Source organism: Kogia breviceps, chromosome 7, assembly GCF_026419965.1.
Source record: "Kogia breviceps isolate mKogBre1 chromosome 7, mKogBre1 haplotype 1, whole genome shotgun sequence".
Taxonomy (NCBI): Eukaryota; Metazoa; Chordata; class Mammalia; order Artiodactyla; family Physeteridae; genus Kogia; species Kogia breviceps.
The window spans coordinates 51,836,014-51,862,413 of record NC_081316.1 but is presented as its reverse complement, the minus strand read 5'-3'; the positions used below and the strand labels follow the sequence as shown (position 1 = coordinate 51,862,413).

Genomic DNA, 26,400 nt, shown 5'->3' with positions numbered 1-26,400 from the left:
CCTCTGTCCTGTCCTGCTTTCTCCCATCTGCATGTCCCTTCTTCTCCATTATCCTTGAGGAAGGGAGAGAGCACTGACTTCTCTGAAAGTAGAATCACTGGAGATCAAAGCATCCAGCCAGTTAGTCCCTTTTCTTCTTTGAGTTTAAGGCATTCTTAATCATTTTATTCTAGAATGTATAAGAAAACTTTTTTATGACCTAGTTCAGTGCCCTCATTTTAACAGGTGAGAAGGCTGTCATCAGAGAATTGGAGGTGTCTGTCCAATTTAAGGGCAGATTAAGAAATAGCAAGCACCCGGGTCCTTTTTTCTTTTGAGCTCTTAGCTTTACCACATGGGTTAGTATTCAGGATGGGCCACAACTTTTGAGGGCACCATGGACTATGTGTTTGTGTAACTATAAAGTCTAAATATTCATTATATTTAAAAGATGTACGTGATTATAGCTTTACTTGTGATAATAGAAAATTGTAAACAACACAAATCTTTAATAATTGATAAGTAGTTAAATATATTACTGTCTATGACAGTACATGAAGCCATTAAAATATATGTTGTACAAGAGTATTTAACAATGTGGGTACATGCTTATGCTATACTATTAAATAGAAAAAGTAGATTTCAAATATATATATATAAAATAATCCCTAAATTATAAGTTTTAAAAAGTGAACCTGTATTATCTTTGTAGTTAGAAAAATAGTGCATGGAAGGAAAGAAGGAAGGATCATACAGAATTGGACGTGAGGTTTATTTAACCATGTCTACCATTTGATTGCTCTGGTAAACTAGTTGAATTTGGCTATGCCCTAACTGGGTAGTAGAATTATTAATACTTGATCAAAAAAATTACCAAATGTATTTAAGTCAGCTTTAGTAAGTCATTTTGTAAGTGCAATCATCATTAAATAACATAAATTCTATGGAAGTATATTTTGCATTCCCATGATTAAAAATGAATTTTGGAAGTACAGAAATGTATTAAAAATGTATTTGGAAGGAGGAGATGATCTGTGTATACTAAAAGCATAAGATAGTTTCTGTTTCACCATCCATACCTTCTAAGGTATAGTGAAACATTCTACAGGCTGGAATTTAGTCATAAAACATTTTAAGAACATGTAATTTGTTTATGAATTTCATTGGGAGTATTTACTCTCTCCACGGAATTATCTAGGGAGTGTGCTACGTATCCATTATGGTCAGTACTTTCTGGAGAAGTTTTAGTATAAATGGGTGTTGAATTTTGTCCAAAACTTTTTCTGCATCTATTGAGATGATCATATGGTTTTTATTCTTTAATTTGCTAATATGGTGTATCACATTGCTTGATTTGCATATATTGAAGAATCCTTGATTACTAAATTCTTTATACTATAGTTGGGTTAGTAAAAGGTTTGTATGATTAATAAAGAGATAATATGATTTCAGCCTTTTAAATTTATTGAGTTTTTATAGCCCTAATATATGGTCTATCCTGAAAATTGTTCTAGGTACACTTGAATATGTATACATATTTAAGTATGTATTCATACTCAAGGCTTTTGTTGGGTAACGTGTTTTATATGAGCCACTAGGCCTTTCTGGTTTGCCAGCTTCTTCAGCTCTATGTCTGAGATATGAGAGCCCACATGAAAACCCAAGGAACTCACCACTTGGTCATTTCTTGTACCCTGAGATCCTGAGCTGGTTTATTTTCTTTTCTCCACCTTTCAGAGTCTTAAGTTTATTTTTTATGTATTTATAGTCCAGGGAATTTAGTTGTACTCACCAGGATGAATAAGGTAAAGTGCATCTTTTCAGAAGCAAAGTCTCACTACTTTTCAAGCTTCTCTGTTATGGTATCCTAATTATCTTATACCCCAGCCAGATTAATCACCATGCCTTACTTTCGCTCTGACTCTTCGGCCTTCGTGCCTGTTTACATCATAGATTGTACCTGGAATGCTCTTTACCTCCATCTTCCCTGCCCACATCTTACTCATTCTTTAAAAATCCAGATAAGTGAAACCTCCTGTAGAAAGAAAATTACTTCTGATCCCACAGGGGAATCAAGCTCTCTTTTGTCCTTCAGAACTTTATCTATCATATATCATGCTCTGTTTTATATCTATATTTTTCTGACTTATAAACTCTTTGGTAGAATGACCATGTCTTATACATACTTGTATTCCTTAGCGAGTACAGTACAGTACCTTGAGCATTATAGAGAATAAATCTTTGCTAAATGGACAAATAAAGTTTAATATGCTATACAATATAGATTTTTAAATTCAGTGGTGTTTATAGATATTTATTGAGCATCTATGATCTATCAAATCCTTTCAAAGATGTTTCCAATATTATATTTTTTTGAAATTTCTATGATTTGAAATTTAAATATTCAAACTTTTAATTTTCACAGAATTTATTTTTTATTTATAGAGTGAAAGAGGGACCTAAAGAAAATTATATCCCTGATTAATTATCCCAGTGAAATTTAGTGACTAAAACCTCTGTTCTCCATAGATGTGTGATGTTTTCTTGTCCTTGTGCGGGCACTGTAATCTTGGCTTTATATTTTATTATTTTCTGGGAATATGGACTCTTCCTTACCTTCCTTATAATATGTAATTGACTTCCTGATGAATTTGCACCTTGTTTTGTTTTTCATATTTTTATTTTGAAAAGGAAATACATTTACACAGTTTGAAATTCAAAGGGGTATACAATAAAAAGTTTCCCTCCTACCCATTTCCATCCCAAAGGCAATCAATGTTATTAGTCTGCAATATAGTACTATAAAAATATTTTATGTATAATCAAGTATATGTATATTCTTCACTTGGCTTCTACCATTTTTCTGTATACAAACTACTTTGCTATTTTGACTATTCATTATGATATTTAACAATGTATAATGCCCCTTCATTTTACTTGATGCTTTTCATATGCAATTTTATTGTATATAGATAAATAAATTATATAGTATATTACTTGAAATTATGTTTATTAAACAAACTCCCTCATGAGATAGGAAAAAAAAGAGTAAATATTTACTCTCTGATAGAGCATTTTAAAACAAAATATTACTTATACTTAGTTTTCCATGAGAGATATTGATGTAGTTTTGCACATATAATACATTCTAGGTCATGTTGAGCTGTTTATATTACCTCAAATTAGTAGGCAGGGAATAAGTACCTGTGTGCAGGCACAGAAAAAAGGAGGAAACTACAGAAAATGTTTCACTGTAAATCATAGGGTGCATGCAGGTGTGTGGACCAGAGATTGAGCCATAAAAGACAGATTGATGTTTTTCACTCTCTTAAGTTCGTCTGGAGCCATCTTCTTCTATCTACTTCTAGGTAGCAAAAGTACATTTGGTTTCCATGCCCAAATCAAGGATAAGTCAATCCATGCTCTTAAACAGTAAAGGAAGATATGCTGAAATGAAACAGCAAGAACTTCACCATTCCACAGATATTATCATATTATTCTTCTCAATCACCTGCTGAGAGATAACCAGGGCTAGTGGCATATATGGGCTGGTCCACCTGAATCTTTCCACCTTTTTGAATTAAAAAAATAAATAGTGTATAAAGTTTTGAGGGGCTGTTGGTTGAAGTGACATCCCTTCCTTTGCCCTTCCTCCCTCCCTAATAGATGAGTGCAAAAGTACTTTGTAAAGGATGACCATACATGTATTGGGAAATGTATTTATCAGTGGGAGAAATAACATAAAGGGAAATTCCAAAGAGTTTGACACCTGCTGTTTCTTCAGAGCATGCTCTTGAGAGCACTTTTCACATGGTTTACTTTTGGAAACTGGTAACACAGAGTCCAAATTCTTACCGTTTGAATCTCGATTGTACCGCTAATCAGCTGCTTGACTTTGGGCATGTTACCTAATCTCTCTAAGCCTCACCCTCCTTATCTTTGAAGTGGGGAGTAATAGCAGAACCACCTCATAAGAGGTGTATTAAGAGTTAAATGGCATATCCCTATGCAAAGCACTTTGTACTACCATGACTCATAGAAGCTATTATGAGCAGGCACTCAAGAAAACAAGTTCAAGGACATTTTAACTTAAAACTTCAAAGATTTCCTTCAGCTAATAATATTTTTTGTGTTCAATAGAAAAATGGGTGGATCACCACCACCAGATTACAGCTGGAAAGGAAGTCTCCAAGTGCCCTACAATGTTGGACCTGGATTTACTGGAAACTTTTCTACCAAGTTAAGAGACTATTTTTATTATAACTGTCTTTAGGGGGAGGAAACCTTTTTCAAAAAACAAGTACAGAGGATGACTGAAAAGTAAAATCTGCTACTTGCAGGAGACATAACAACAGGTTGAAAAGGGGAATACACATATATCCTCACAATTGGACAATTGGTCAGTGTAATTATTGCCTGTGTGCAATTAGAAATATTCAAAACCATGTCAGATTTAAAAATTGTGGGTGGCAAGCTGTTAACCAGTATTTTTAGTCTGTGCCCTTTATTTTTGCATTAGAAAAGTCAAGATGCACATCCATTCCAACAATAAAGTGAAAAGAATTTACAATGTGATTGGGACTCTCAGAGGGGCAGTGGAGCCAGGTAAATTGATCATTTGCTCAGCAAATATCGATCAGGCAATTCTTCGGTGCCAGGTACTGCTCTGAGCTCTGGGAATGTAAGGTAAACAAAGCAGAGCAACTCTTTGTCCTAACGGAACTCACATAAACACAAAATAGATCAATAGGAGGTAATTTTACATTGTGATGCATGTTGTGAAGAAAGTAAATGTTGGGACTAGATTGGTCAGATGACCGAGGTTGTTGATAAGCTATGCATGCTTCAATTAAAGGACCAAGGGAGGAAGAGCAAGGAGAGATGGTTTACAGGTGTTTAATCTGAGCTTTCTGGATTTCTTTACCACATATTTTGCCTGGAGAAATATCTTCATTACAACAATAAGTAACACTCTTAGAAAATTAAGATAACCTGAAGTTAATGAATCCTTTACATGGTTTTTTTTTTTTCACACAGAAATGGGTGGAATATATATACACGTGATTTCCATATGATTTCAGATAACCTGCTCAATGATACATTTGAAAATAATCTTACTTTATTATGTTTGATTCCTTAGGAACTATATGGTTATATTTCCTACCCAAACAGACAGAATTAAACTGAATATCTTTTGTACAAGCAGCTAGTACTTTCTTTCAGGTATAAAGAATATTGATATGCTTCCAATGAGCACTAAACAATGTACAACTGGCTATTTATTGAATCTCACTGAGTACATATTTTGTGCCAGCTCTGTGCTAGGCTTTGGGGATGGAGGGATTTTTTAAAAAAACACACAGACCAGTGACAAGAAGACCCCTACATTTAAGTGTGGTAAATGCTTTTTTTTTTTTTTTCTTAAATCTTTTACTTTTTGTTGCATGCAGGCATTTCTCTAGTTGAGGCGAGTGGGGGCTACTCTTTGTTGCAGTGTGTGGGCTTCTCATTGCAGTGACTTCTCTTGTTGCAGAGCACAGGCTCTAGGCACTCGGGCTCAGCAGTTGTGGCTTGCGGGCTCTAGAGCACAGGCTCAGTAGTTGTGGCACATGGGCTTAGTTGCCCTGTGGCATGTGGGATCTTCCCGGGCCAGGGCTCAAACCCATGTCCCCTGCATTGGCAGGCAAATTCTTAACCATTGCGCCACCCGGGAAGCCCCATGGTAAACGCTTTATCAATATGAAAATACTGCCCAGAAAGCTGGATAGGGGTGCAATTCCCTCTCCCTGTAGAAAATAGGAACAAATCATAGAGAGGTAGAATCTTGGAGCTGTACCTTAAAAACTAAGTAGAAGGAGTAGGAAGTGGAGAAATCATTATTTGGCCACTGTGTTCGTTTACTCTGAAAATACTGGAAACATAGTGTAAATAGGTAAGAGAGGAGTAACAGAATTATATAAAAAAGTGGATAAGGATACTTTTATACTCACTTATCATTACTTATATACTTATAATTACTGCAATTAATTGAAGTATACATTTGCTTATCACATTCATATTTTCTTCATACATCAAATTTAGAACAAAGTGATATATTTACAAAAGTCTTCAGGAACCTTTGCTATCTTAACTTGAGTCCTGAGTGCTTTGTGTTTAGATGCTATTGAGTCATTTGCAATTTCCTCTATTCTTGACCTGGAATGGCAAGTAATTTTGCATTGATGCTTTCTAGACAGATATGTCATTCTTGGAGGTCACCGTGACTCTTGGGTATTTGGTGGCATTGACCCTCAGAGTGGAGCAGCTGTTGTTCATGAAATTGTCAGGAGTTTTGGAAAGCTGAAAAAAGAAGGTAATGTAAACAAAAAGTAAAAAGACCATTTTTTCTGAATCTCAGTTTGGTCCTCAGTAAAGTGAGTATAAAAATACCACCTCATAGGTTTGTGTGAAACACAACAGAGAGGCTGCATGCAAATTATATCATCTTAGTAGCATAGAGTACTTAGTAGTGCTTAATAGCAGAGAGTAGCTTTCAATAACTAGCACCTATATTACTTATGTTGGTTAATGATATTGTTTATTCATTTTTATATATTCATTTTTAATAATTCATTTATTTATATAATAAAGTTCATATTATTTATATATTAAATTATAATCTGAAATAAAAGAATTATACTATTAGTGGTTTCTCTGGCAACAAAGAAGATGGAGATGGGTTTCTTTACTGGAGAGTAGACACCAGATTTAGGTCATAAGCCAAAGCATCCTGGTCTGAAAAATGTGAGCAGGAGTTCCTTGGGATCTTCCAGCCTCAGGCCTCAGGTCAAGTACACCAACTGACTGAGGGGATGAAAGTTTATTCAGGAAAATGCTGGTCTTCCTGCTTAATAGTATGCTGTCAAAGGTTTGATATCTGCATTCTCACACCCCCAGCTTTGATTTCTCTCACAGAATTTAAGATTATACTACTAGCACAGTTACTTCAGTCATTTTAGAATCTTCATATGAAAACCAAAATAAAATTGAGTTCAAATAGTTACTTTTTAAAGTAAACATTACATACTGAGAACAGAAGGTCTACTTTGTTTACTGACCCTGCAAACAAGGTGTCTACAGACTGTAAATGTGATCCATATTTTTTTTTTTTTTAGCAACAATGAATGTGGTAAAAATATGTTACATTTGTCTGGTACTTACCTCCTCAGAGAAACAGTGTTATCACATGCTATCTGGTTTGAACTCATAGGAGGAGGGATATGTTTAGTTATTTCTCTTTTCATTTTACAAATAAGTTAACTGAGGTTTCCAGAATCAAGTAATTCACCCAATGTTTCGTAGCTGGTATGTGGCAGAATCAGAGAACTAGGGTTACAGTTCAGATTTCTGGCTCCCAGTCCACAAAACAATGATGTCACTCTTTGAAATCAAATGTAAAGGTGCTCTATTCTTTTTTCCACACAGCTATCTTATTTTTTAAGAAAATAGAACTATGGAGACCTGAATTTGCATAGTTTGTGAATTAGGTTGTGTTTAATAGTATTACAAAATGTTGCATGATTCTGCCAGAGATTCACGTGCTAAATACAAAACATCACTATGACAATTACAAAGTATGCCAAAAGACTGCAATGATGGGGAATAATAATTAATAGGAGATTTGAATGATGCTCTTAATATACTTAACAAAAATGAAGCGCTGGACTCAACAGCTAGAGGATATATATCCTTAAGCACAAATGAAATATGTACTTAAACAATAACAACTTACATGCCTGGAGCACTTATTCAGTGATGTATTTATAAATATTATTCCATTTAATCCTCCTAACAATCAAGGAGTGTTATCTGTACTCTGCTCTTCCTGGTAGACAGGTGAAGAAACAAGAGGCCTAACAAGTTTGAGTAACATTCCCTTGGTCATACTGCTAGTAAGTGAAAGAACCAGGGCTTGAAATAAGATTTTTCTTTAACTTCAAGATCACTGTTTATAACTCCAAGCCATATGACTGTCCTAATGAATGGTGTACTTTTCAGCAGCAGCAGACACCAGTGTTGCGAATGGAGCTTCTGTTGACTAATTCTGGCAGAGAATGGAGAGAAATCACACAACCAGCTGACATTGAACAATTGTTTGTGTGATGCCAACACAGCATGGAAGAGTTGTAAAGGATTTTCTCTCAGTTCTATTGTCTCAGCACAGACCACATCCAGCATTTTCTTCTTTCAATCTAGGCAGCTGCAGAGCACAGACGGCTTCCTAGCAGGCAGTCATTATAAGCCTATTAGAATATTTTATGATCTCACAGGATTTTTACCATGTCTGCATTTCCCCTGTTTACTTTTTTTTTTTTTTTTTTTTTGCTGTATGCGGGCCTCTCACTGCTGTGGCCTCTCCCGTTGCGGAGCACAGGCTCCGGACGCACAGGCTCAGCGGCCATGGCTCACGGGCTTAGTTGCTCCGCGGCATGTGGGATCTTCCCGGACCAGGGCACGAACCCGTGTCTCCTGCATCGGCAGGCGGATTCTCAACCACTGCGCCACCAGGGAAGCCCCATTTCCCCTGTTTTCAATACAGATGTGCTCTTTTGCATTGACAGATTAGCTTTAAAATCTTTCAAAAGGAAATTAAGTAAAGATTGTCACCATAATTCACCCTTCCTAAACAGCCAATGAATTTTTGCTGTTGTTACTCTACTAGGCATGGTGATGTCTTGGCAATATTATGCATTTTCCCAGCTTTTATAAGTATGCACATATATTTCAGGATGGAGGCCTAGAAGAACAATTTTGTTTGCAAGCTGGGATGCAGAAGAATTTGGTCTTCTTGGTTCCACTGAGTGGGCAGAGGTTAGTTGATAATTTGATATAACATACATTTTCATAATAATAAAGCAAGCAGTTAGTATTTAATTCACAAGAATGTGAGAATAACTGGTCAATCCAGCCAGAAAATATTCAAACTTTTTTCCAGAAAGTCTGAAGCAACATATTCTTGTTCAAAAATCAATGATAAAAATTTTTTCATCACTTGAGAACTAAGTTTTGTTTGAACTTTTAAAACCACTTAATGTCAATTGTGGAAATAACTTAATCTTCATTGTCTGGGAGTGTGATAGTAGCTAAGTAAATTCTCTAGAAACTGGACATCATAATAAGATATAATGTTTTAACTTTTTCAAATTAATTCCTAAAGCTAATCACATTTAAATATTCCTTGAGCTTCTACTGTCTTCCTCATATCATAATGACCTACTCTAAATCATGCTAAAAGTCAAGTGGAACGCCCCACCACAGAATATTTACTAGGCTCCTTGGAAAGGAATTTTACCTGCATGCATTGTTGGCTTTGTGTAATAGAAGCGTTACTTGTAAACGTATGCAAAATTAACATTCCATTAACTTCTAGTCATGCTATAAATATTTACTTGGCTACTATTATCTAGGAATTATGAGAAGCCATGTAAACTTCAATTTTCTCTGGGGTAGAAAAAAAAGTAGTGCTCCTGTAAGCAAAGATTTATGCTGGCATCAAGAAGAGCCTAGATATTTTGAGGGTGTGATTTGCCTCTTTCATCTTATTTTCATCACCTAGAGCTGCATGTTTTTTCACTTTATTTCTTACAGTCAGGACACTTAGAAAATTGCTTATTTTGGAGATTCCTAATCCACTTATATCAAAAAATCAGAAAATTGCTTATTTTGGAGATTCATAATCCACTTATATCAAAAAATCCTACTATACTCTGTCAGTGTTTTTTTGTTGTTGTTTTGTTTTTGTGGTACGCGGGCCTCACACTGTTGTGGCCTCTCCCGTTGCGGAGCACAGGCTCTGGACGCGCAGGCCCAGTGGCCATGGCTCATGGGCCCAGCCGCTCCGCGGCATGTGGGATCTTCCCGGACCGGGGCACGAACCGGTGTGCCCTGCATAGGCAGGCGGACTCTCAACCACTGTGCCACCAGGGAAGCCCTTTGTCAGTGTTTTAAAGCTGAGAAAAAAAGTTTTAAAGTTTTGACCAGTAGGTGGTGTCATAACACAGGAGAACTTAATTTGACGGATTAAACCATAGTGTGGTTAAGAAATCAACCTCTGGGCTTCCCTGGTGGCACAGTGGTTAAGAATCCATCTGCCAATAGAAGACATACGGGTTTCGATCCCTGGTGTAGGAAAATCCCACACGCCGTGGAGCAACGAAGCGCGTGCACCACAACTACTACGCCCACGTGCCACAGTTACTGCCTGCCTGCCGCAACGAAGAGCAGCCCGCTGCAACTAGAGAAGGCCCTCACACAGCAACTACCCAATAAAAAAAAAATCAGCTCCTTTTCCACTCACTGTATTATGAATGTGGATAGTCTCATCTCAAATTTTAGTCTTAAAAATGTTTTGCTTGTTATTTCTTACCAATGACCTTTATTGAAATTCTTTCAAACATATGCTTGAAAATCTTACATGTCAAATTTGGGGTGAACTTGGACCAACTTAATTCAGAAGCGTCCATACAGTAAATGTAGATGTGTGTTTTTTTTAGAAAGGGGTTATGGCTATTTGCTTGTTTATTTATTTATTTATTTATTTAATATTATAGGAGAATTCCAGACTTCTTCAAGTGCGTGGTGTGGCCTATATTAATGCTGATTCTTCTATAGAAGGTGAATATTATTGGTTTCACAGGAAAATATATGATCCTGGTAGTAACAGCAGTTTAGTTTGTAAATTATGTACTAACTAGGAATGCAAATCCATTAACAGGTGGTGAGGGAATTTGCTGCTGGTTTGTCATGCTCATGGCAGCTGTGAGCTCTAGGGTGCTGATTTGGGCTCTCGAAATAACACTCTATGATTTGTTTGTTTCATCTGGCAGATTATTCAGTGAATAACTGTTAAATTACTAAGTCAGTTATGGAACTAAAGATTTCTATGATTTTAGAATGGGGTAGCAAACAGGTATGATTTAACTACTGTCATCATAATATGCATACAAATTTTGAAAACAAATGCTGATTTCCCAGATTTCATCTTTCACCAAGAATTTTTTCTTCTTAAATATTTTTTCCTTCAATTCAGCAAATACTTACTAAGCACCTCTCTATGCAGTGTACTTTCCAGGATTTCAAAGGAATTAGGGGTTAGTAAAAGAACAGTCTAGTACTCAAGAGTTTAAGACTCAGTATAGATGACAAAATAAGTCAGTCTAGGATTCTAATATATGCAGGTACTCTCAGAAGGATATTATCGGATTGATCTTGGAGTTCAGAAGAGAGAATGATAGCAACGTCAGGAAAGGCTTGAGAAATGAGATAGGCATCGAAGACAGGCCTTTTAGAATGGATTTGCTTTGATAAACAGAGATTCAAACTAAGGAACAATCTCAAGTCGATTTTCAAGAAACTGAAACAGTCCACTGTCACTCATTATACTATAGCCCTGCACGAATCTTTCTGTCCCTTGACCACATGCAACTTCTTAGCCGTTGCAACTGCTGTTCTCTGTACTCAAATTGCTGTTCAACACACCATCTGTTTAATTCTTATTCTTACAGTCTCCCCAGGAATGTTATTTTTTTCTGGGAAGCCATCTTTGTAGCACTCATCACTGCTGTTATTAAGTAATTATTTGTTTTACAAACCCTCTCCCTTTCTAGACTATATTTTTCTGCCAGGAACAGGCAGGATCATACTTCTTCATTCCTGGATTCTTAATGTCTTATTAAATAAATGGTGTTTGCTTGGGTGCAACAAATGAATGGATAAATGAATGAAGGGTGGACATACAGAATATTTTCTTTAGTTTATTAGTAAATCTGCCATGTCAGAAATAGTTGGAGCATTGCATACTGATGGAGGTACATTGGCATTTACATTTTCTTCTTTGTCCACGTATCTGAGCTGCACTGTCCCCTAAGTTAGTTCGTGCGTTTCAGTTATCTTTTCTTCCTTCCTCTAACTTTCCTTAGTTAGTGGCTCAGGGCTTGGCCTTATTCCCGGCACTGCTACTTTTTATTATACTTATGTGACCTCAAGTTGTTACTTTCTCACCTCTCAATAGAGTTACTAAGAGCACATATCTCAAAGACCCTTGTAAGGGCAAAAGAAGTTAATATTTGCAAAACTCCCAGACTTGTGCCTTGCACAGGGTAAATGTTCAAAAATGTTAGCTTGGATTATTATTATCTTTATTTATTTATTTACTGGCCATGCCACACGGCTTGTGGGATCTTAGTTCCCTGACCAGGGACTGAGCCCCCCGCAGTGAGAACACAGAGTCCTAACCACTGGACCACCAGGGAATTCCTTATTATCCTATTTAAACACACATATGAAGATGAAACACCTTTGCCACACAGAATAAGTATACCAAACATATATTCTTCAAAAGTAGAATAATGTTCTCTCTATTGCTAGTTTGTTTTTTTTTAAGACTTGATTTTAATGCATTTTTTAATCTTTGATTTTGCTGTTTACATCATTCCCTGGTTTAAAATGCTGCATTGTCTCCCCAGCATTTTCAGGATCAACAGCAAATAACACATTCATTACTCTGTGATTGGAATACAGCTTGTCTCACTTTGTTTTATATTTAAAATTTTATTAACTGGTCATTTTTCAAATAATAAAATAAGTCATCTATTAGCTTTCTAATGTTAAAATGCAAAATTTACAAAGAAAACAATTTCTACTGAAACCATTCTCAAATAACCCTCTTTTCAAAGGAACTACTGTCCTCAGTTTGAGGTATTTCCATCATGTTGACATTCATATATAGAATTTAGCTCACACTAAGTACCAACCGATGTTTACATATAAACATTTATTTAACACAATATTCCTGTGAGGTAAATACTTTTATTATCTCTCTTGTATAGAACACTTGCTTGGGTGGAGTAGGAGGTGAAGATTTGGAGAGGTGACCTGAGGTTGTTTCATGTGTGGCACCAAGGGTCATGGTGAGGATGAATCTTATTGAGTGATGAGTTGGAGAGTTTTGATCAGACTTAGGTTTTATTTATTTATTTATTTATTTTTGGCCACGTGTCTTGCGGGATCTTAGTTGCCTGACCAGGGATCAAACCCATGCCCTCTGCGTGGAAGCGCAGAGTCCTAACCACTGGACCACCAGGGAATTCCCCAGACTTAGGTTATAAAAGGATCATTCTGGCGAAGGAGTTAGGAATGGTCTTTGAATGGAAAAATAAAATAAAGAAATGAAATAGAAAACAAGCTATCTTCTTGTCTTTCAGGAAACTACACTCTGAGAGTTGATTGTACCCCACTTATGTACAGCTTGGTATACAACCTAACAAAGGAGGTAAAAATAATTACATGGAATTTTAAGTTCTACAAATGATGTTTTCTTGAGGTGGCGTTATTATGTTAAACATATGTGTTGTTTTATAACTTTTGCCCATTTCTCCCACACCAATCTGAGGCAGTCTGTGGAAAGCATTGCGTCTATCATCTCCATCTGAAACCGAGAAAACTGAGCCCCAAAAGCATCAGCCACTAGAGTCACACAACTTGTTCAGGTAGCGGAACCAGGACTTGGTCCTGCGGTTTAATGCCTTAATTTTAAAACTGGTTTTTACTCTTTAATATAATGATACCAATTAACTTAGGACTCTGGAAGAGTTGACATTTCTAACCAATTGAGAAAGAGAATGTATAAAAAACCTGGTGCTGACTCCTGGGACAGAGACTGGGTAAGACCATGTACCCAATTCCTGATTTTCTGCTGTGGGCTTCAGTCCAGTGAGCTAAAGTTATCTTAATTCTGACAGCAGCACAACATACTGAACCTGGTGGAGAGGGTGCCTGAACTTCTATAGGACCAATAGGCAACTCTTCATTTTAATTCTCCTGCCCCATAAAGCCACCGTTCCTAAAGTTAGGCATAAGGAATGTTTTGCATGGCAGATTTTTGCTGTTACTGCTAATTACCTGATTTAACTGGAAAGGATAAAAAGACTTGCTTATTTAACAGAATTACCAGTTGAAATGTAATTACCAGGAAAGACAGTTATTTCCCTCAGATAGGGATTTTAAATAGATCCTAAACATATTGTTAAGCTTTGGTTTCCCAAGCATGGAATTTAATTTATTAAGATCTCCAGTAGGAATAGAAAAGTTTAATTTGGCACTGATCTATTCATATTGTTACTTAAGATCTCTGTCAGGTGCCAGCAGTTTTACAATTCCCATGAAGTGTATACAAAATTAAATATCTGAAACATTGTGTCTCAGAGAATTCCCACCATTTATGTAATTTGAGGTCACCGCTAAGGAAGCTTGGCAGTTATATTTGTTTACCAGGTGGATTGGTGGCACCCTGTGACAAATGCAAAAACACTACTTTCTAGGTCAAGTTTGAAATTATATGATGCTTGACAGTTTTGGATTTTTAAAATTCTGTTTTGTTTGGGGAAGGTGACTCGCGGTATTTCAAATTTTAGTCATAAATTGTAACTTTAGTAATATATTTCTAAATATATTATTTCAAATTCATATTACTTAAAATAAATGGAGTGGTACTGTCCCTTGTATCCAAGTTTTATGTAAATTTGTAAGCTTGAGTGAAATTATTTTGTTGCTTTATGTACTGATATTTTATGACAAGATGCTGACATAACTTCTCTCTCCCCAAGTTTATATAAATTTATCTGTGTTCCCATCGATCTTTGCACATCTGTCTATTACAGCACCTAGCACATGAATTCCACATTTTTGTTTATAGTTCCCACTAGTAGATGGTGTGTAATTTGTATCATTAAACTTTGTATGGCTGACATCTACAAAAAATCTTCCACAGAATAGGTAGTCTATAAAATCTTTTGAGTTGAACCTGTTAAAAAATAGAGCATAGGACTTTTATTAAATAAAAAATAAAAACTTTTTATACCGTATATTATTCAGTTACAGTTTAGCGAGTATTAGTTACAGTTTAGTGTGCTAAACGTTTTGGCATAACATTTAATGCTCTGAGTTTAGCATTCAGTAGTAGGGCATATTGTACTCCCTTAGAATTTTCATCTGTAAAATCTGAAAATGTATTGAAAGCCCTGTGTTTAACACAATTACAATAAATACTCAACTAATTAAATAAAATATTAGTGCTTTAAAAAAAATTTTTTTTTTGTCGGTACGCGGGTTTCTCGCTGTACAGGCTCCGGACGCGCAGGCTCAGCGGCCATGGCTCACGGGCCCAGCTGCTCTGCGGCATGTGGGATCTTCCCAGACTGGGGCACAAACCCGTGTCCCCTGCATCGGCAGGCGGACTCTCAACCACTGCGCCACCAGGGAAGCCCCTGTGCCACCAGGGAAGCCCCTGTTATGTATTATTTAATGACTTTGACAAACTTGTTGGCACAAAGCAATATTTAACAAAAACAAAAACAGAACAAACTTTCCCTTAACCAGCTTGCTTCTTTTCATTTTTTTTTATAAGAGGAGGAGGAATGTGTTTTTGAGAGTAGCCTCCCTTAATTTGGAAAAATAGACCCCCCCCCAAAAAAAAAATCTTACAGTGTGACCATTCGTCTGAATACAATGGCTTGGTAATAATTTAGTATAGCTTTCTTTTCCATACACTCCATGTATTTTTTTAATAATAGGTGCATTATATATAATAACGAGCATTTTCCCATATTGTCAGCAACTCATTGCTGTAATTCTTAATGACTGCTAATGTATGAATTGCTTTCCTTATTTTCCTGAATATAATTTGGCTATTCCTTCCCTGGTTAATAGATGTTTAGGTTTTAAAACATCTGATTTATAAGTATTCTCTTTCTCTCTTTTTTTTTTTTTTCCTTTTAACTTGTGTAGCTCCAAAGTCCTGATGAAGGTTTTGAAGGCAAATCCCTTTTTGAGAGCTGGAATGAAAAAAGCCCTTCACCCGAATTTAGTGGCTTGCCCAGGTAAACAAAGAAAACTCTTTACTAAATTCAGTATGGAATTGTGTTGAAAATAAAAGGTTAGTTTCTTTCAACAAATAATAAAAATATAATTTAAAATTCTCTAATATCTGTTAAAGAAAAAGTGATGCTTAGGTTTACAAATAAAATTGTTACCCAAAAACTGGGTCTGCCTCCTGGTGGGTGTCAGCCAAAGGGCACAACCAAGCCAAAGAGCGGTAGAAGGAAGGATGTATTACTTGCAGCAAGTAAACAGAGTACCAGGGATCTTTTCCAAAGCAGTGTCTCCCTGGACAGCAAAATGGGGGAAGTTTCAAGTTAAGGGTACATACATATTCATGAGGGGGTTTGAGCAGAGGAGAATTCAGTACAGAATTGGGGCAAAGTTTGACAGAGTCCAAAATTTAGTTGATTGAGTTCAGAAAGGGTCAACATCATCATTCCTTAGGTTTCAGCTGATCTGGGGGTTGAGTGCTCAAGGGGATCCAAATTCTGCAAAACAGCTGAAAAATGTTCTTCAGGCTAATCTTTACCATTGTAACAGAACTGGGAGTCTTTACAACTGAGTTATTATCCTTGCTATTGTTACTTCTCTTGCCTGGTAAGTCATTTGTTCCTAAATTCTCTTGCTGCCTAAGATCATTAATTACTGAGACCTGTTCAAGGATAAGCATTGTGGTCAAGGCCTTTACCACAAAATGGCTTAGGCCAAAAATGAGTTGTCTTATGTCAAGAAAGCCATGCCTAGTTCTCTTTCTCCAGGGACCCCCTACCCTATCTGCTTACAAAATATAGCTGTGTGTTTTGAAATTAAATCTGTAGGCCGTCAAAATATATTTCACTTTTGAATAGGTAATATGTACACATGACACCTAAGTCTGTTCTCTCATCACTGTATAAATATTCTTTTTTCTGAACATTATACAGTTAACAAGTGTTTTGTTAATTGCATAATGTTCTAAGAAGAATATAGGCATCATTTCAGGTTTAGTTGTGTCTTCACAAGCACGGGAAGAGGAATAAATATCTCAGTAGTTTGAGATTAAAGATAACAGTATGAATAATTTAAATTTTTAAGGATGGGAATTAAATCTGAGTTATGTGAAAATTTTCTGATTCTTTTAACTTTATCATGTACAACAAATATAGGTAATAAAAAAAGTTAGTGAAGGAAAATATTTTCCAACTTCAATAATCTTTTTCTAAAAAAGCAACATACAATTGTGATATTGTGATTCATAATAAGAAGTGCATATTTGGTCCTCCTGACCTCTTACAGAGCTCCTAAATCCCTGGAATTTTCTAAGTGATGAGAGGAACAAAGGTATCTTTTGTTATGTTAGTGAGATGATACCGGACCCCACTTAAGGTGGGGGCTGGTTGCCAGGAGAACCAACCAGGTGACTTGAGGGTTGGAACTTGTAGTCTGACCCGCAACCTCCCAGGAAGGGAGCATGCCTGGAGGTTGACTCAGTCACCAGTGTCCAATGACTTAATTGATCATGCCTATGGAATGAGGCTTTCATAAAACCCCAGAAGGGTTGGGTTTGGGGAGCTTCTTGGTTGGTGAACACGTGGAGGTGCTGGAGGAGTCTGGCGAACCTGGACAGGGCGTGGAAGTTCTGACCGCTTTCCCATACCTCACCCTATGCATCTCTTCTATTTGGCTGTTCTTGAGTTATAACCTTTCATAATAAATTGATGATCTAGTAAGTATGTGTTTCTCTGTTCTATGAGCAGCTCTAGCAAACCCAAGGAGGGGCTCATGGGAACCTCCGATCTACAGCCAGTTGGTCAGAAGCACTGGTGGTGGTTGTGTGTTGGAGGGGGACAGTCTCTTGGGACTGAGCCCTTAACGTGTGGGACCTGACCCTATCTCTGGGTGGACAATGTCAGAATTGAGTTGAATTGTAGAATACCCAGCTGATGGCCTGAAGAATCGCTTGTTGTTGGTGTGGGAAACTGCCCCCCCTGACAGCACACACACAAACAGGTTGGAATTGGATCCAGAAACCCAAAAGAACAGTGGCAACCTCTCCCTAAAACAGTCTTATGGAAGTAGATATTTTGTGATCAGAATTGACATTCCCCCCCCCCTTTTTGTTTTTTTTTGCTGCTTATATCTAAAATATATCCAACGCAATATATCTAAAAATTATATTTATAGTATTGAGTGGAGATTAGTTTAATTAATTTTGATCTGTACTCAGTGAAGAAGTTACTCAAATAATCCTGTATTTTATCCCTAAAAGGATTAGCAAATTAGGATCTGGTAATGATTTTGAAGTGTTCTTCCAAAGACTTGGAATTGCTTCAGGCAGAGCACGGTACACTAAAGATTGGGTAAGTCTATCAGCAAATTCTTCATGGTTAGTTATGAATATATTTTAGCTAAACAAATAACTCTGGATCAAAAAAAGTGACTTAAACACCGTGCTTGTTCCATCTCTGATTCTGTTCATCAAATTGAAATTCTTTCAGTATTTTAATTGGTTTCTTCTGATATCGATCTGCATGTTTGTAAATAATATGCTTCTGCTGCTATTTCTTTTTTTTTCAGTTTTAAGTATTATCCATTTACTTCTTACTAGGAAAGCTAGGCATTCAGTTCTCTTATATCACTTCTTCTCCCAACCCCCAAATACTCTCCCTCGTGGCATTTTTTTCAATATATAGTTGTGCTACCCTTGTTGATTAGAAGAAATTTTTTTCCTCCGTGTATCCATACTTAACTCACCTCAAACTCTTAGTATATTCAAACACATCAGGTGAACTGGCAGAGTCCATTTTTCCCGTCCGGGATCTTCTGCTCTTCTGGGTTCTCTGGTTATTCTTTCTGCCTGCCTATTCTTTTCACAGCTCTTGGCTGTGAAATTTTCCTTCACTAAGAAATCTGAGAGTATCTTCATTTCACTCGTATTTTGGAATTTCTGTTTCGCAGATTTTTCTTCCTTTTTCTCATTTATTCTCCACGTTTTTGGGAGCAGATCCTTCAGGCACTTCTTGAAAAGGGTGAATGACAGCTAAACACTTTACATGTCTGTTATACTACACAAAATTCTTCAATAATTTGACTGGGCACAATTTTGCTTGAAAATTCTGTACCCTTAGAATTTTGAACTCATTGCTTCATTGACTATTGAGAGATGTTGTTTGTTCCTTGATCTCTTTCTTTTCTATTTAATTTATTTATTTACTTGGTTATACCAGGTCTTAGTTGCAGCATGCATGTGGTATCTAGTTCCCTGACCAGGGATCAAACCAGGGGCCCATGCATTGGGAGTGCAGAGTCTTATACACTTTGCCACCAGGGAAGTCCCTTGTTCCTTGATCTCTTGCCTTTGTTTGTTTGTTTTTTTAAATAAATTTATTTATTGATTGATTGATTATTTTTGGCTGCATTGGGTCTGTTGCTGTGCATGGGCTTTCTCTAGTTGCAGTGAGCGGGGGCTACTCTTCGTTGTGGTGTGCTGCCTTCTCATTGCCGTGGCTTCTCTTGTTGCGGAGCATAGGCTCTAGGCACGCAGGCTTCAGTAGTTGTGGCTCGGGGGCTCTAGAACACCGGTTCAATAGTTGTGGCGCATGGGCTTAGTTGCTCCATGGCATGTGGCATCTTCCCAGACCAGGGATCGAAGTTGTGTCCCCTGCATTGGCAGGCAGGTCTTTTTTTTTTTTTTTTTTTTTTTTTTTTTTTGTGGTAGGCGGGCCTCTCTCTGTTCCGGCCTCTCCCGTTGCCTAGCACAGGCTCTGGACTCGCAGGCTCAGCAGCCATGGCTCACGGGCCTAGCCACTCTGTGGCATGTGGGATCTTCCCGGTCCGGGGCACGAGCCCGCGTCCCCCTGCATCGGCAGGAGGACTCTCAACCACTGCGCCACCGGGGAAGCCCAAGCAGGCAGATTCTTAACCACTGCGCCACCAGGGAAGTCCTGCCTCTGGTTTTTTTTAAAGGAAGATTTTAGTATCTTCTCTTTATGACTGTGTTGCCCTTGGTGTACATGTGTATTATGCCATTTTTTAATACGCTGAGCTGGAACAAAGTGGACTCTTTGTTCTGGAAACCTATGTATTGTAGTTGGAGGAAATGTTTTTTCTTTGATTATTCCCTCTTTCCTCTTTCTCAAACCATTATTAATTTGTTTAGAGTCTGTAGCATTATTTTCCAATGTCTTTATCTGTTCTTTTGTGTTCTTATCTGTGTCTTTTTCTACATTCTGGGATATTTTTCCGAAGTCTGCCATTCATTCATTTTTATTTTTTCCCTCCATTCCCCATAGTACCTCCTTACTGTGGGTTGATTTTATTTTAGTTTGTGTGCTTGGTCTGTATCTTTCAAGTTAAAGACTTTCTTCAAATGCCTGGCCCTCTTTGGCAATGTATCTTATTTGGGAATGAGACCATAAAAAGCTGATGGAAGCCCTGTATGCTGGGGTGGTACTTGTTGTAGGGGGGCCTTCACAAGAGAGGGATTGAGAATGTGTGTTCTTGTTGCTTCATTGGGAGCCAACTAACACTGAGGATCTATAGGTCTTTTGTCTTAGGCTAGTTATTCTCCCCAGACAGAAAATCTTTATAATCTCTTACCATTGGGGTTGGTGAGGAGGGTAGATGTTAATATTATCTACATTTTACTTATGAGAAAACTAAAGCAAAGAAAGGTTAATAACTTTTGGGTTAATAACCTCCCAGAGTTATTTGGTAATAAGCCATGAAGCCTGGATTCAAACTCTGGCAGGCTAATTCCAGAGTCCCACTCTCAACACACCACTATATAAAGTGTTCTGTTATATCAGTATAAAAAAAAAAAGAATAAATAGAGAAACATCTAAACGATGGGCAAAAGGCATAAATCAGCAACTCAGAATTTGAAAAGTTGTTCTCTCTTGCCTTTTGTGTATGATCTTGTTTTTTTATACCCGTCTGAGCGTTACTTTTTTACTTAGTGAGATTTTGGATCTACTACTGAAACCCTCACTGTTCACTCTTCACTTGTCAGCACACTGCTTGTCAGAAAGTTATTCATGGAATTTCAGTCATTAAACGATGTGCAGCATTGCCCTATATAATATTGTATCATGATTACTTCCTTGCTTCTAATGATTCTCTGTCTTCTTAAATTATTTTCACCCAAATGCAACATTATCTTGTCTTTATTTCAGAAACATTTCTATTACATCTTCTGTTTTCTTAAAGGCAAGAATGTTAGGTTTTTTCCAAAGTAATTTTCATAGTATTGTTTATGTTATATACACATACTTTTTAACTGGTGAAAACCTGGGGTGGGTTTTAATATTATATTAACGCTTTAGTAAGTGGCTTATTGAGGTACTTAAATACTTTCCTTTATTCATTGCTGACAGAAATAGTCTTACTAATATTAACAGTGTCTATGATACTATGCATTTTATATGTTATCTCACGAGAGATATATTTTGTTTTTTGGGTTTTTTTGTAGGCAACAAACAAATTCAGCAGCTATCCACTGTATCACAGTGTCTATGAAACATATGAATTAGTGGAAAAGTTTTATGATCCAGCTTTTAAGTATCACCTTGCTGTGGCCCAGGTTCGAGGAGGAATCGTCTTCGAACTAGCCAATTCCATAGTACTCCCTTTTGACTGTCGAGATTATGCTGTCGTTTTAAGAAAGTATGCTGATAAAATCTACAATATTTCAATGAAACATCCACAAGAAATGAAAACATACCGTGTGTCATTTGGTATGATAACCTTCCTTTTTCAAAATTCAGAGTCTGTATGTTACTATTAATCTCTAAAATGTAATGATCTACCTTAGGCCCATTTACTATTTATTGCTATTCCATATGATCATATATTTTATGCATATAAATGTTTCTTCCATTTCATTGATACCTGTCTTGCAATATACAAAATATAAATACCTTGTTAAATACAAAAGAGAACAACCTTCTATATTGTTCCCTTTGCTTAAACTATAGAACAATGCCATTAGGTCCTCATTTCTATTTCAGAACCACTATTTTCTGCAGTGAAGAATTTTACAGAAACTGCTTCTAATTTCAGTGAGAGACTCCAAGACTTGGACAAAAACAAGTACGTTGTATATATATAGATATAAGTTATGCGTCTAATAGATATAATGAAAAAGAAATACTAGCTGACATCTTTGTTGTTGAAGTATCTTTGGAAAGTTTTTTTCTACTTTCTTTCTCTTCATTCTAACAGGGTTATACAGGGCTGCCATATCTCTCAAAGAGATATTTTTGACATTCTGAGTGGCATATGTGCTGCTGAGAAATGCTGGTACCTTCTTTACTACCAACTGAGTGGTAGTTACAGAATTTCCACCTTAATACTGAAGGTCCTCCACTGTGTGTCCCCATCTTTTTCCAGTTTCATCTCCTGTTCTTTCAACATCTGTAAATCATACTTCAACCAAACTCTCCTATTCCCAAAACACACCTTCTTCCTCCCTTTTCTTAATGTCATTACCCACACAAAGAGTTCCTAATCTCCACTTCTACCTGGAAAAATTCTCTATATCCAGACTAGCAAATAAGGTAAAGCCATTAGTTTTTTTTTCAGATGTTAAGCATTTGGGATTAATTCTTGTAAAATCACAAAAGTAAAACATAATATGAACAACATTTTAAGACTGGAGAAAAAGAGAATGTTAGGGACAATTTTTTAAAGGTAGAATTTTGAGAGTGAATATCTACTATATATTAAAAATATTGTGATGATACAAATATCAAATCCTTGGAGACTGATACAAGAATACATAGAAAGACAAAGAGCAGACAGAACAAAAAATAGGCCAGTGATATATAAGGATGTATTTGTAATGAAGGATAGATACATTAAAGTCAAATGAGAAAGAAAGGTATTCAACAATAATATTGTATAAGCTCTTTCAGGAATTGATAAAAAAGTGAATTCAAAATCTCACTTCACATTCTATGCAAAAATAAACAACAGGGATAGAAGAAATTTTTAGTAAAAATTGAAATATCTTGGAAGTGAGATTCCAAGTTTAGAAATAACAATGCAATCAGATTTGAGAATATTAAAATGGTTAATAATATGGAAACTGATACTCCAAATCAGAGATAAAAGACTGGAAAAACTCTTTTCCAGAAAATATGGACAGGGGTGTAATATAGATATAATAAAAATACTTTTTTTTTGAAAGTTGATAAGAAAATCAAAAGAACAAAGTTGGAAATATTGGCACTAGGCAAGAGAAATCATTCAAAAAAAGATACCACCTGATAAAAAAAAATTCAAATTTACTAATAATTCAAAAATACAAATGAAAATAATGTCATACTATTTTCATACCAAATGAGTAGCAATTTAAAACTTGTTTGTACACATTGCTACAGGCAGTACACTGAAACAGATGCTCTCATGTTTTTCTGATAGCATTGTGAATTGCTTTAAACTATTAAAAAGCATAAATACATATTGTTAAAATTTCTAGGGCCACGACAGGGTTCTTACACTTTGCCATAGTATTTCTATTTCTTGAATTTTTTTCTTCAGGAAAGAGTCTCAAAATGAGGGAATAAAATGGTTTCTCAGAGAAAGTTACAAATTATAATACCAGATAATTCAAAACACCCTTAATACCTATGAGGACAGAAATTACTAAACAATCAGATGTCCACCCATTTAAACATTTTGTAAAGATTAACGCTGATGGTTATAAAGGATGTATAATAAGATATTTGTAATAAAATGTTAAGCAAACAAAAAGGTCATAAAATTGTATATATACAATATTTTATCGAATATGGAGAAATCTTACAGAAAACCAATTAGTATGATAATTGTGTTATCCTTGGGTGAATAGGAAGATTTATTTTCTTATACTTTACAATTCTTTCCAAATTTTTTATGTGAGTAAAAAAAATCAACACTTATAAATAAATTTTAGAGAAATGCCAAACACCATATAGTCTATTAAGCTGATTTTCTATCATTAAATAAATGACGTTTCTTCCTTGTGGAGAATTGCTGTTGGCATGGTATGGTAATCCAGGACACTGAACTTTCACTTCCTTGAGTATTTCTGTATTTGTCTTACCATCTCTAATGATAGTTAAGGTACAGATTGTGTCTCTATATTATGTTTACGTATCCTGAAACACCTGGAGCCATGCTTTGTACATAATATGAGTAAATGCTGGCTAAAGTAAATTAAAGTGGTTGTTGAATTTCTCAACCAAAACTTTGAAATGTGAGGAAGAGACACTTCTTGAATCCTGCTTTTCTTAAATCAATCCCTTAACCCATCAAAGGATACAGAGTGTTGACTCCCTGGTACTTTTATGCTCACGTAGTATTCAACCTCAAGACCTACCTCCTCCAACCCTAGGGAGGCCAGCCTGCTTCTGGTGGAAATAGATCCTGTTTACGTACGTCTGGTGCTGTGAGCATTTACCTCCCAGGGATATTTCAGATTGAACCCTGCTCTGTACAAGGAACATCCAAATGGGGTGTGTGCGTAACCTCATGAATTTTTGTGTTTGTAGCAATGCTTTATGAATTTGGTTCGGAAACCTGTAGTGTCTTATTGAAATTATGGTTTATTCAGTTGCCACCTTTGTTAGTTTATGTGAACTGCTCACAGGTAAAGTGTATGCCCAGTTTACCTTTATACTATCTCAAAACCCGAGTTCTTGATGCTAAATAAATGAATGTTGAAAGTAGCTCAAATCCAAACTGTGGGGCCTTTAATTAGTCTGTTTTCCTGTTGTCAACACAGTGCAGTTGAAGGAATACTATTCACTCTAAAACTTTATAGTTGTGAACCCGGGCAAGTCATTTATCTACTGAATCTGAGTATCTCATCTGTGGAACGGGGCTATTATCCTGCATAACTTGGAGGACTGCTCTGAAGATTAAAAAGAACAAATTTTATAAACATTCAGAATAGTAATGGGCACATTGTTTTATTATTAAATCTAAAAAATAACAACTAAGATAATTAAATTTTTATATAAAGTAATTTATGATTCCTTATGGTAATGGTTATTTCTCATTAGTTAATTAAATTATAACAGACTTAATAGGTTGAATTTAATAACGTTGTTACCCTACTCCAGGCTTGCTGGTAAATTTTCAGTTGTATTGAGTCATTTTTATCACAGTAACGCTGTCCCGCACACTTTGGAATGTGAGCTCTGTGAAAGCCAGAAGTGTCTGATACGTAACAGGCATTCAAATATTGTTGAAAGGGTGAAATAAGCACCACCTCTTTTGTTCATGATAGGTTTATCTTTAAAAATAATAATATAAAATATTATTAGCTGTCTTTTGGTAAATATGTATAATTCCCCAGGTACCCTACTAAACATTAATAGACTATTCCATTTCAAAATTGAAATGACTTCTATGAACAGATTTTTATGAGACTTAAGATGAAAATAATCTAGCCTATATTTGAATACCTAGGTTTATCAATTAATTATTTCAATATAAATAAAAATTACTATATATTTTTTCCATAGGCACATTGAACTTTTTCAGTCCTTTTATAAGCCTCAGCAGAGTAGGATTTAAAAAATGTAACTATGCATGCTACTGTTCTTAATTTGTATGTTATAGGAATTTAAAATATATTAGCTGTGTTTAGTTTTGTTTTGAATTTTTAGTTTGCTAAGTAGTGCACATATTTTCATGAAGCTACAACTGTATTCCTTTCCTTTTCTAGCCCAATATTATTAAGAATTATGAATGATCAACTGATGTTTTTGGAACGAGCATTTATTGATCCTTTAGGATTACCAGATAGGCCTTTCTATAGGTAAGGGTAAAAATATGACTCTTTATTTTAATATAACTTTTTTCTTATCTTTTGCCCTGTGGGAAAAATATAGTTGATTTCTTGCAAGCATATAAAAAATTCCAAAATATATGTAGTAAATGATAAATACATTATTTATTTATATAATGTAATATGATTACTACAGATCTTTATTTTATTATCTTTTTTGTTTCTGTATATAAAAGAGTATATGTTCATTACAGGAAATTTAGAAAACCCAGGAAGTCAGAAGTAGAAAATAGAAATCTCCCCAACTCTACTTGTCAGATATAAAAATCATGTTTGTCCTTTGGTATGCATAATTTTAGCCCCTCTCTTATTTTATTTTGAAAATATATGTATTTATGCATATATATAAGGCATAATAAATATATATTTATTTACTCTATCTCTTAATGTTGACATTTAGGTTTTTTATAATTTTTGACAATCATAATTATTTCTGATAAACACTAACTGTCCCCAGGTTGATCTTACTAAGTATTCAGAAAGAATTAGATCATTGACCAGCCAGAAACGACCTCATCTTTCTGTTTAGGGATTATCTATGAAAGAATTGGAATTGGGTGTAAGGGCATCATCCAAACAGGGTGAATGGATTCCCCTTAGTGGCATAATCATGTTCCTTTCCTTCTTTACCTCTTTACTGTGGACCTTGTCCTTCTCTTCCAGGGCTGTTACATGCACTGGCTTAGCTC

The 26,400-nt window shown here is 35.9% G+C and overlaps 1 protein-coding gene across 2 annotated transcripts in view; it reads left to right on the top strand.

Moving 5' to 3' along the window:
• Positions 1-26,400, top strand: part of FOLH1 (folate hydrolase 1) — a 56,114-nt gene that overhangs the window by 27,142 nt on the left and 2,572 nt on the right. For both annotated transcript variants that reach the window (XM_067038298.1, XM_059067817.2), the window contains exons 8-18: positions 4,120-4,218; positions 4,499-4,584; positions 6,212-6,331; positions 8,747-8,829; positions 10,569-10,632; positions 13,221-13,288; positions 15,802-15,893; positions 18,143-18,233; positions 21,344-21,608; positions 21,882-21,963; positions 25,589-25,681. In XM_067038298.1, coding sequence (XP_066894399.1) covers positions 4,120-4,218; positions 4,499-4,584; positions 6,212-6,331; positions 8,747-8,829; positions 10,569-10,632; positions 13,221-13,288; positions 15,802-15,893; positions 18,143-18,233; positions 21,344-21,608; positions 21,882-21,963; positions 25,589-25,681 — 1,143 coding nt within the window. The remainder of the gene's footprint in view (positions 1-4,119; positions 4,219-4,498; positions 4,585-6,211; positions 6,332-8,746; positions 8,830-10,568; positions 10,633-13,220; positions 13,289-15,801; positions 15,894-18,142; positions 18,234-21,343; positions 21,609-21,881; positions 21,964-25,588; positions 25,682-26,400) is intronic.